The sequence below is a fragment of the Mastomys coucha genome, unplaced genomic scaffold, assembly GCF_008632895.1.
Source record: "Mastomys coucha isolate ucsf_1 unplaced genomic scaffold, UCSF_Mcou_1 pScaffold13, whole genome shotgun sequence".
NCBI classification, from domain to species: Eukaryota; Metazoa; Chordata; class Mammalia; order Rodentia; family Muridae; genus Mastomys; species Mastomys coucha.
Genome location: NW_022196895.1, coordinates 3371723 through 3384017, shown reverse-complemented (window position 1 = coordinate 3384017; position 12295 = coordinate 3371723). Strand labels below are relative to the sequence as shown.

The 12295-nt window shown below is 42.2% G+C and overlaps 1 protein-coding gene across 1 annotated transcript in view; it reads right to left on the bottom strand.

The window, feature by feature from the left end:
* Window positions 1–7696: 7696 nt before the first annotated feature.
* The window catches only part of Ankrd26 (ankyrin repeat domain 26), a 32197-nt gene continuing 27598 nt past the window's right edge, over window positions 7697–12295 (bottom strand). Inside the window, exons 8-9 of the mRNA XM_031366261.1 lie at window positions 10770–10899; window positions 7697–8220 (exon numbers count right to left, since the gene is read on the bottom strand). Coding sequence (XP_031222121.1) covers window positions 8002–8220; window positions 10770–10899 — 349 coding nt within the window. The 3' untranslated portion in view covers window positions 7697–8001. The remainder of the gene's footprint in view (window positions 8221–10769; window positions 10900–12295) is intronic.

Below are 12295 nucleotides of genomic sequence, written 5' to 3'. Positions count from 1 at the left end.
AAAAAAAAAAAAAAATCATCAGATCCTACTACAAAAGCCTATACTCAACAAAACTGAAAACTCTGGATGAAATGGACATCTTTCTAGAGAGATACCAGGTACAAAAGTTAAATCAGGATCAGATAAAACATCTAAATAGTCCCAAACTCCTAAAGAAATAGAAGCAGTTATTAAAGCCTTCCAACCAAAAAAAGGACCAGTTGAGTTAGTGCAGAATTCTATCTGACCTTCAAAGAGATATAATACCAATACTCTTCAAACTATTCCACAAAATAGAAACAGAATACTACCCAATTTGTTCTATGAAGCCACAATTACACTTATACCTAAACCACACAAAGACCCAACAAAAAAGAGAACCTCAGACTGAAGGAAACCGTCTTGGAGTTTCACTTCATTCCGTGGGTGATCTACGAACGGGAACTTGAGGTCCTGCAAGTAAATGGGTGATAAGAGAGACAAAGAGACATGACACCAGGAAAGGTTTCTTATCGAGGTGCAATCTTTACTTAGTGAAACGGGATATTTATACAAGAGGCAACTCAGGTATGCATATAGCAACTAGGTGAGAACAGACACTCGGGCAGGATCAAAGCTAAGGGTCTAAGACAAAGGATTCTTAAGGCAGGAAGCAGGATCAAAGTCACGGCTTCCCAGGAACCTGGGTTTCTGGTTTAGCTTAATTTCTGCAGAGACTCCAAACCCCCGGTGAGTCGAGTTGAGATGCAGTATCTGGTGTCAGTTGGAATTCTTCTGTGAAGACAGCAGGGCTACCACATCAGACCAATTTCCCTTATGAATATCTATACAAAAATACTCAATACAATTCTCACAAACAGAATTCAAAGAACACATCAAAATGATCATCCATCATGAAAGTAGGCTTCATCCCAGGGATGCAGGAATGATTCAATATATGAAAATCCATCAATGTAATCCACTATATAAATAAACTCAAAGAAAAAAATTACATGATCACTTCATTAGATGCTAAGAAAGAATTTGACAAAATCCAACACCCCTTCATGATAAAAGTCTTAGAAAGGTCATGAATTCAAGGCATATACCTAAACATAGTAAAAAGCAATATACAGTAAACCAGTAGCCAACATCAAACTAAATGGAGAGAAACTTGAAACAATCCCACTAAAATCAGGGACTAAACAAAACTGCCCATTCTCTCCATACCTATTCAATATAGTATTTCAAGTCCTAGCCAGAGCAATTAGAAAACAAAAGGAGGTCAAAGGGATACAAATTGGAAAAGGCCAAAATACCACTATTTGTAGACGATCTGGTAGTATACTTAAGTGACCTCAAAAAATTCCAACAGAGAACTCCTAAATCTGAAAAACAACTTCAGCAAACTTGCTATCAAGGCTGTATATAAAGTTAACTCAAACAAATCAGTAGCCTTTCTCTACTCAAAGGTTAAACAGGCTAAGAAAGAAATTAGGGAAATAACACCCTTCACAATAGTCACAAATAATATAAAATACGTCGGTGTGACTCTAACTAAGCAAGTGAAAGATCTGTATGACAAAAACTTAAAATCTCTGAAGAAAGAAATCAAAGAGGACCTCAGAAGATGGAAAGATCTCCCATACTCATGGTTTGGCAGGATTAATATAGTAAAAATGGCCATCTTGCCGAAAGCAATCTACAGATTCAATGCAATCTCCATCAAAATTCCAACTCATTTCTTCATAGAGGTAGAAAGACCAATTTGTAAATACATCTGTAATAACATAAAACCCAGGATAGTGAAAACTATTCTCAACAATAAAAGAACTTCTTGGGAAATCACTATCCCTGATCTCAAGCTGTAATACAGAGAAATGGTGATTAAAAATAGTCAGACAGGTAGACCAGAAATGAACCCACACAGCTATGTCCACTTGATCTTTAACAAAGGTCTTTAAAACCATCCAGTGGAAAAAGGACAGCATTTTCAACAAACAAAGTGCTGGTTCAACTGGAAGAAAACATGAAGAAGAATGTAAATCAATCCATTCTAATCTCCTTGTACAAAGCTCGAGTCCAAGTGAATGAAAGACCTCCACATAAAATCAGATACACTGAAACTAGTAGATGAGAAAGAGGGGAAGAGCCTGGAGCACATGGGCACAGGGGAAATTTTCCTGAACAGAACACCAATGGCTTATGCTCTAAGATCAACAATCAACAAATGGGACTTCATAAAATTGAAAAGCTTCTCTAATGCCAAGGTCACTGTCAATAGAAAAAAAAATGGCAACTATCAGATTGGGAAAAGATCTTTACCATCCTATATGTGATAGAGAGCTAATATCTAATATAAACAAAGAACTCAAGAAGTTAGACTCCAGAGAACCCTATTTCAAAATGGGATACAGAACTAAACAAAGAATTCTCAGCTGAGGAACATCAAAGGGCCGAGAAGCACCTAAACTAATATTCAACATCCTTAGTCATCAGGGAAATGCAAATCAAAACAACCCTGAGATTCCACCTCACACCAGTCAGCATGCTAAGATAAAAAACTCAGGTGACAACAGATGCTGGTGAGGATGTGGAGAAAGAAGAACACTCCTCAATTGTTGGGGGGATTGCAAGCTGGTACAACCACTCTGGAAATCAGTTTGGGGGCTCCTCAGAAAATTGGACACAGTACTACAAAAGTACACAGCTATGCTGCTCCTGGGCATATACCCAAAAGATGCTCCAACATATAACATGCTCCACTACATAGCAGCCTTATTTATAATAGCCAGAAGCTGGATAAAACCCAGATGTCCTTCAACAGAATGGGTACAGAAAATATGGTACCTTTACACAGTGGAGTAATCCTCAGCTATTAAAAACAATGACTTCATGAAATTCTTAGGCAAATGGATGAAACTAGAAATTATCATCCTGAGGTAACTCAGTCACATGGTATGCACTCACTGATAAGTAGGTATTAGCCCAAAAGCTTGGAATACCCAAGATACAATTCACAGACCACATGAAGCTGAAGAAGAAGAAATACCAAAGTGTGGATGCTTCAGTACTTCTTAGAAGAGGGAAGAAAATACTCATGGGAAGTAGAGGGTGGGAGGGACTAGGGAGAAAGAGAGGATGGTAGGGGGAAAGAGGGGGCCAGGATCAGGTATGAAAGGAGAAGGGGATGATATACAGAGGGTCAGAAATTTGAACAGAGTTATGTAGCAATGTGGGATGGGAAACTGGGGGTAGCCACCAGCAAGTCCCAGATGCCAGAAAAGCAAGAGGCTATCAGGTCCCAACGGGAATGAGATCAGCTCAAATGCCCAACAAAGGGGAGGGAGAACCTGTAGAGACCATATTCAGAGGTTAGACAAGGCCCCCAGTTGGAGAATAGGGCCACCCACTCATCTCCAAATTTTTAACCCAGAATTGCTCCTGTCTAAAAGAAATTCAGGGACCAAGTGTGGAGCAGAGACCAAAGGAAAGGCCATCCAGAAACTATCTCATCTGGAGATCCATTCTATATACAGACACCAAACCAAGACGCTATTGTGGATGCCAAGAAGTGCATGCTGAAAGGAACCTGATATAGCTGCCTCCTGAGAGGTTCTGCCAGAGCCTGACAAATACAGAGGTAGATGCTCACAGCCAATCATTGGACTGAACATGGGACCCAATGAAGAAGCTAGAGAAAGGACTGAAGGAGCTGAAGGAGGTTGCAACCCCATAGGAATAACAACATTCTCAATCAACTAGACACCCCAGAGCTTCCAGGGACTAAACCATCAACCAAAGAATACACATGGAGCAACCCATGGCTCCAGCCACATATATAGCTGAGGATAGCCTTGTCTGGCATCAAAGGGAAGGGAGGCTCTTGGTCTTATGAAGGTTCAATGCTCCAGTTTAGGGGAATTCCAGGACAGTGAGGTGGGAGCAGATGGGTGGTTGGGGGAGCACCCTCATAGAATCTTGGCCTGTCACAGAGGATGAGGGTTCAGGAAATCATGTGTACGTGGGCTAGACACCACCACCTGACCCCAGAGTTGGGGGAGGGGCCATGTTTAAGCAGTCACAAACTTTACCTGAAGAACAGAGTTGGGATAAAGATGAACAGACATTATTGAAAAAAGACTTTTCAGGACCATATCAACATCCTTGTACAACTGCAGAGGAGTAAAGAAACCAGATCTGAAGGCCAGAAGGGACACAAAGTGACATGTTATGTAGGGTTGTGGGTCCCTTGTCTACCCTGCCACAGGGCTCTGCAACTTGTTGAGGCAGGATGTGGTGTGTTTGACTGCACTTACACCACACCATCACAGGGCAGGTGTTGATCCATAGGGAAGCTGGTCCCATAGTGGAAGTCCTTGGCTTGATGGGCAGCAGGCTTAGGCTTGGTGGCAGTAGTGGCTGGGAGTGCAGCTGAGATGTTAGAGATGCCTCATCTACATATGAAGGGGCTTAGGGCATTGCCCTTACTGTGGCTGATGGCCATAAATCTATGGGAGATTGTAGCTAGTTACAGGGGCCTTGTACCCGGGCGCAGGAGAAGCCCCTATGGTCCCTTCAGAGTCTCCACGGCTTCAAAGTTCAACTGAGGACCACGCTACCTCTCACTGTCCACTGCCCCACAATGTTACACTCATTTCATGCAGTGCTCTCACTCATTTCATGTAGTGCTCCCACTCATCTCTTGTACTGTTCACACTCATTTCATGTGGTGCTCACACTCATTTCATGTGGTGCTCACACTCATTTCATGTGGTGCTCACATTCATTTCATGTAGTGTTCACACTCATTTCATGTGGTGCTCACACTCATTTCATGCGATGCTCCTTGGCATGTCATAGCAGCACTTCCACCTTCTTCCAGTACGTGAACACAGCTCTCCACAGTTCAGTGTGAAGTTTAGTAGAAGTGGCTGTCCATGCTCAGCCTGATCCCTGCCATGTTGTGCCTCAGAGGTAGCAACAAGAATGATAGTGTTCACTGAGGTGGATTCAGCCTCAAATCAAGGCAAAATGCTCTGTCAATACCTTGAAAAATTCCCTCTACTGTTTCCAGCTTCACTGCTAGCAGTGCTAATAATCATGCATGCTCAGAGCATTGTTTATTTATAACTTAAATATATTTTAAAATATATGTGTGTGTATGTGTGTATTATGTCTGTGTCTGTGTCTCTGTGTGTTCATCCATTTGTATCATTGTGTGTTATATGTGTGTGTGAATGAGGGCATACTTGCGTCACAGCAAGTATGGAGGTCAGAGAACAACTGTCAGGAGTTGATTCTCCTCTTCCATCATGGGTTCTTGAACTCAAGTCATTACACAGCTAAACTCTATTAGCCATCTCTTGTCCAAAAAGACATTTTGTTTATAGAGTGTGCTTTAGGTCTTTGCTCAACTACAACAAAATACCTGCGACTGAATAATTTATATATTAAAAAAAAAGCAGAAATGAATTTTTATGGTTCTGAAGCCTGAGAATTCCAAGATCAAAATAGTGCTAGTAGGTTATTCTTATCTGGGAAAGTTAATTCTGTGGAGGGAGAAGAGCAAAACAACATACCACCAAAACCCCACTGTCTGTGTGGCAACGGAGAAAACAGCCCTGCCCCTCCCGTCCTGTGCCGAGTGGCACCCATGCCCTACCCCTCCCGTCCTGTGCCGAGTGGCACCCATGCCCTACCCCTCCCGTCCTGTGCCGAGTGGCACCCATGCCCATCTGCAAAGGAGGAGACCTGCTGCCTTGTCAGCTCAGAAACTTGCCTCTTAAAGCCTTCTAGTTGGCCGTTACATTTTATCACCTGTATTTTTAAAGAGAAACCTCCAGAGGATGATGAAGGTGAAGATCTCACATTGAGTGTCAATCGCTCGTTGATGCCTTCATCACGACAGTGGCTAAACAGAGGGATTTGAGCTTCTGCACACAGATATTACTTATGAAATAAAAATGGCTGAACATTAAGTAGGGACTAGAAGGGACTGCGGGCCCCGGTTCATCTCCTTCTACTCTCGAATTAGGCATATTCCACCACTGTATGTGGGTCTTCAGGAGCCAAGCTGCCCCCTCCTCCACCCCAGTTTATGATAAAGGGAAAATTAGGGTCTCCCTTTGGGATTCTTAGTCTCATTAATAGAAGAATCTAAGGATAGACTCGAATAAAAACACACGTATAATTTTATTAGTTTAGAAAAATAACCACAGGGCAGGCAAGCCGAGAATGCCAGCTGCTGCCCAGAGAAGGAGAGAGGAAGGAGGCATGCTACTAAAGCTGGCATGAAGCCTAGCAAGCCCAGATAATTAAGGAAAGCTTAGAAAAGGGATGTGAAGAAGACAAGTTACACTCTCTGAATGACTCAGGAGGGTGGGCAGACTTACAACCCTACATGGCTGCAGCCATGCTTCAGAAGATCTCGAAATGCAGAATTCCTTTCCCCTCCAATTCCCTTCCTACATCCAAACCGTGTCCTGATCATGTCAGAAGTCTTTCTGTGCTCATAATGAGACAGACTAAGCTGACCCCATGTGCTATGCCAGGAAACATTCGTGAACCCCAAAAGACCACCAAGGAACCAACTCCAATGTAATCACATTAGGGTCTCTATTATTACAAACTCAAGTTTGGGCTTACTCACAGTCAACCCACGGGACAGTTTGGCGAAGCAGCCCCAAGCTTTCATGGGGATGAGGTTTTATAGGAAATGGCTAGCAAGGGAGGGGATGAGGGAGGGATGTCTAGCCTGGCAATCATCTAATAGAATGACTACTGGAAGCCAATTGGTGGGTGCTCTGAAGCAAGAACCGTATACAATCACAAATGGTCTGAAAGTACATCTGAAACATCAGACTAATATTGGACTAACTGTTGCTAAGAAGTAACTAGGAGTACTTCTGGCCAAGGACAAGCTATGGGGTCCTTCCTGGTACTTGGTTGCAGCTTGGGTTCAGCTATTGGTAGAGTTCTCTAGCCTTTTTTTCTTTTAAGATGGAGGCTGTTTCCAAGATAGAGTAGGTTTGGTATCTCACATGACAGGCTTCAAATTGGCAGTTCAGGAGACTAGGCCTAAATGTCTGCTTCCAAGAACTGGTCAAGGCCAGGCCTCAGAAGCTGCCCCACCACCTGGCCTGAGGCAAGGACAATGGGTCAGCAGCACTTTCCAGATCTCCTCAGCAACAGTTTCCAGCTTCCCATGCCCCAGCAAGAGTCCTGGCATGTCCCTCAAGACAGAGCCAACAGAATAAGATCGAGATCACCTACCGCTCCCTGAAGTTCCCTTACTGTGCTTTAATTTGGGCCTGTCTGGGTCTCCATCTTTGTAAATGGTAGACCCCAGCATGCTGGACTTCTGCAGAATAAAACATTCTTTGTGTTTACATACTATTTGAGTCCGGCTATCATTTTTCAGTAATCAGGACCTTTACTCTGGGGAAGAGTGTGTGGTCAACCAGGAGGGCAGCCCCATCTCAATGCCCACGCTGAACAAGGAATTGTTTTAACTACCTTGGAAGTTCTGGTACTTCAGCTCCTTGGTTGGTTCTTCCCTGTATTCCAACAACACATCCTAGGAGACTCCAGACCCTCAGTAGGCTTCCTCTAGTGGTAACAATGAATATCACAAGAACGTTCAATTGCCAGTGCCAGAATGTGCCCAGAGTAGTGAGTGTTAGGAGCACTTGAAAGCTTGAGTTTAGCTTATTCTCTTTGCAACAGTTAAATTTTGGTCTTTATATTTATTGGAACTCTGAAAATTAACCTATAATTATACAACTTATAATAACACAAACAATTAAAGATCAAATCAATTAAATCAACTATGTAAGAATATTAAGGTGGGAAATGCCATATGTAATGGAGGAAGAAAAACTGTCCCGGACTAGCATTTTAGAGGAAGCTCATTTATCAAAATATTTTTGAGAATTACACTGTCCAGTTACTTCTGCAGTCTATTAATATCATGAGCTGTGTTCTCTGCGATTGTGCTTTTGTAGCAAGGCCCAGGCTTCTCTTGCTGTGGCTCCTCTCCATTTACACATTCCGCTCCAATGACACACTGTCTATGTGTTCTAACTCTCCTCGGTAAAGCTGCTTAGTTACTTCCAGCTCTTTTTTAACCAAGCATTCTTGGGTGTTCACTTCAGCGATGGCAGATTTGATACGTTTCATTTCAAGTTCCATCTGAGTTAGGAATGAGGCACCTGGAGTCTCATGAACACACACTAAGCTCTTTGCAGTTGTTATGTCTCCCTGAGAAAAAGGAAAGTGGTGTGTTATTTAAAATCAGAACCCAGTGAGCCATGGTGTGTTGAATACTCATTTTGTATCAGTAACTCAGAGAACTATTTAAATGCATGGGAAAAGAATTCTGTAGTTTTGAATATTTGAAATCAGTAACAACTCTTACAGTGTTTATATTCATTGGTACCAGAGAGATGGCTCAGTGGTTAAGAGCACTTTCTGCTGTTCTAGAGGACCATTCAGTTCCCAGCACTTTGTCAGGCAGCCCATAACTCCTGTAAGTCTGATTCCAGAGGATACAACATCCTCTTCTGGCGTCAGTGGGTACCATCCCTCACATGCACATACCCACATTCAGACATGTACATAAGTTTTAAAAATAAAATAAATTTTTAAAAAATTATAAGCAATTTTAATTTTTCCTTGGTATGTGTACAGGTGCATGTGAAGTGGTTTGGAAGCATGTCCCGGCACATGCTGGGAAGCTCTCGCCCACCTGGCCGCACCTTAGCTCTGATTTGCACTTGTGTTAGTATTCATGTAATATGACAATACAGACATTTATAAGAAGGTGTTTGAAAATTTGAATAGTGAACAGTAACTTAAGAATGAGTTACAAGAATGATAGTCTCTAGACCTAGGAAAACCAGAGGTGATGAGGATCTCAAGGCCAGTGGGAAAGAATCATGAGATCTGTCCCTGGCAGAGCAGGGACTCATCTAAGGGCAGCCAGGAGTGGTACCAACGTGAGAAGGAAGGAGAGAGGAAGCAAAAAAAAAAACAAGAAAGAAAAAAGCCAGCACATGGTTACAGGAGCATACACTGGCTCTAAACATTCACTTCCCATCTGGAACCACCACACAAGCAACATCACCACAAAATTCTAAAACAAACATATTCTGACAGAACATCAAATCCAGGCTGCCACTGAAAACGTTTGGTGTTCTGGACCAGCCTTGACTCTGACTGCATGCTAAGACTTCAGAAACATGTAAACTGGTACTGTAGTTCCCATAAAGCTCTGTAACCATAAAGTTACAAAAGCCTTAGAAGCATTGCTTGGGGACAGTATCCCAGGCATTCCAAGGTGAGAAGCTTTAGCTCAGAGAGATTTGCAAAAAACAGATTCTTATAGTGTCACAAACTCTAATAAAACCCAGAGACCATCTCTTAAGAGAAATGAAGAAACAACAAAATATTGCTCATTCACTTGGATTAATCATAACCAAAGTAGCTTCCAAAAAAAATGTGTGTGACAGGTTAGGAAGAATGGAGTGTCTGGGTCATGACAGCTTGTCACCTGAGCTTTGAAGTCTCCACACAGAGAGAAATTGCTTCGAAGGACAGTACTCTAGCAACCACATCCAGAGGACCTCAGCCCCACTGGGACCTGATGATGCTGATAAGGCCTGGTGTTTCAAGTTTGCTTCAAGTTAGCATGAAGTCTGACAATTGGACAGTGACAGGTACTGACAGTTGAGTGGGAGATGTAAGCCATTGCAAATAAAGAGCAGAGCATGCTAGCTTTGGACAGGCCAACCCTTCATGGTCATTCCACAGAGAAGGGTGACAGAGTCTGACAAAGGGATTACATGTAACTTTCAACATTAAGTTAGAAAACTGTCTCAGAATGCTGCTCTGGGACACAACCCTACCCTGTGAGGTCACTAAGCCACAGAGCTAGATCAGGTATTCCAGTGTAGGGTGGGGGAAGGAGTCCAACTGCCACCTCAAGTGACAGTCCAGTACAGGAGTTCCAGCTGCCTCCCCAGCCAAAGTGGTAACTCAGGACAGCAGCAATATCTATGGCAACTAGAGACCACATAGCACCCTAGGCATCAAGCTGGCCCAAGCTCCGCTGAGAGGCCTAAGAGACAAGGGGTCCCAGAGTTTCCCCAAACCACAGATTCAGAAAGGAAATGAAATAAATCTCTGAAGCCATTAAATTGAGTGATCTAAAAGGAAAAAGGGAAAGATTGGTTTGCAAAAGTGGCAGTAAGAGAGCCACTTTTACCACAGAAGTTGATGATTGGTCCTTAAAGAGCCTTGGACAGGGTGTGGGGGAGGGAGGAGTTGCTGACTGAACACCATCAGCAATGCTAGTGAGAAGCCACAAAGCCATTTATGGCTACAACTACGGCTACATGGAAGGTTATGCATAGCACCCTTCTATTGGAATTTACTGTAAGAATTTATTACAGTGAGGCCAATGTGTCCAGAATTTCCCTTCAAATTGGGGAATATAGAAAAGAGAGAAGGTGAGGATAGTTTAATTATGCGTGTACTAACAGCTACTAGGTTCTGTAATTTGCATAATTTGCATAGTTACATTTCATGGCATGTTGACTACAACCCAATGACTTCCTTCTTGCAGTCTGCACTGACACGGTGTGTGCTGCTTCTGTCTATACGTAAGCCAGTTTTAAGATGAGAAAATCAATCCTGTGTTTCCCTGATGTCATGAAGAATGCTATAGTTCGATCTTCATGGGCTGTTAGGAATTTTCAGATATCTGTTTTCCCCAAGGTTAAGTGATTTTCATCCCACAATTTGATCACCTCAAGTCTTCGCATGGCACCTGGAACACCCATTTCAGCTTGGCTGACTTTTGAGACCTCACGACAACTATGTCTTCTGCCTTCATGTCCACACCCTTCTTTTGGGGGCATGTTAAAGATCTTCTTCATTCTGCAAAAAAGCAAAGGAAGAGAGGTTTGGGGGTTTTGTGGTTGGTGGTTTTTTATTTTGTTTTTTTTAAGATTAATATACCCTATCATGTGTAGGAAACGTCTGTAAATCACAATCCTGTCTCAAAGTAACTTTATTTGAAACCACTAGGATTACATTTGTAATCATAGATAACTGATTATCTTAGTTATCTTAGTTAGGGTTACTATTGAAACACTGTGAACAAAAGCAACTTGGGGAGGAAAGGGTTGATTTTGCATGTGTATCACAGTCCATCAGGGAAGCCAAGACAGGAACTCAAAAGGGCAGAAATCTGGAGGCAGAAGCTGATGCAGAAGCCATGAACAGGTAGGTTCTCTTCCTGGCTTGCTCCTCCTGGCTTGCTCAGCCTGCTTTCTTATAGAACTCAGGATTACCAGCCCAGGGATGGCCCACCCACAATGAACGGGGTCCTCCCCAACTAATTAAGAAAATGGCATACAGACTTATCTGCTACAACTGGATCTTATACAGACATTTTTCAATTGAGGTTCCATCCTCTTAGCTTGTGTCAAGTTGATGTAAGACTAGCCAGAACAATTGATATGCATGGCAGACAAATGGCTAATACTCTAACTATATATGGAATTCTATAATGATTAGTATCAATTTCAGTATGTTAACACATACTTTAACTTAATATTAAATATTAACTATAATCCAGAAGCCAAGGCAAAGAAGGTAATAGTTCTATATAATGTTTTCAAACATTATCTATAAAAATATAGCTTGTTAACTATAGAATACATTCTATAAAAGTAAGACAGTATACATGAGAACACATCAGGAGATTAGAAGATGCAGCTCAGTGTTAGAAGCTGGGTTTAAAAGCCACATTCTGAGCACAGTGCCAGCACAAAACACACACATCAAGAACATTCATAGTTGAAAATAGAAAATATCTTTGAAATCTCTATAGAGAGGGACAAAAAAAAAATAAAAAAAAAATGGTTTGGGGGGAAGGAAGTCCACAAACAAAGAATAAGTGAAGAATCATCACCAGTTTTTAAAAATTCCATGTCTTTACTTACACAATATTAACCAAACACATAAAATAAAAAACATGCACATGAAGTTAAGTAGAAGGGGAATATTGATTACACTCAGCAAATAAACTCAAGCACTCAGTGAATAAATATAACTGCAGCCATGTTGGGGTCTGCAAAGCCCATTCCAGGCCCAGTCTGTCTGTCTGTCTCTCCCTTCCTCCCTCTCTCTCTCTTTCCCTCCCTCTCTCTTTCCCTTCCTCCTTCTCTCTGCCTGCAGATCAGTACATTGCTCTTAGCTAATGCTCCAGCAGCATGGTAATAATGGACTAGGCCTCTGCTCCAGCAGCATGGTAATAATGGACTAGGCC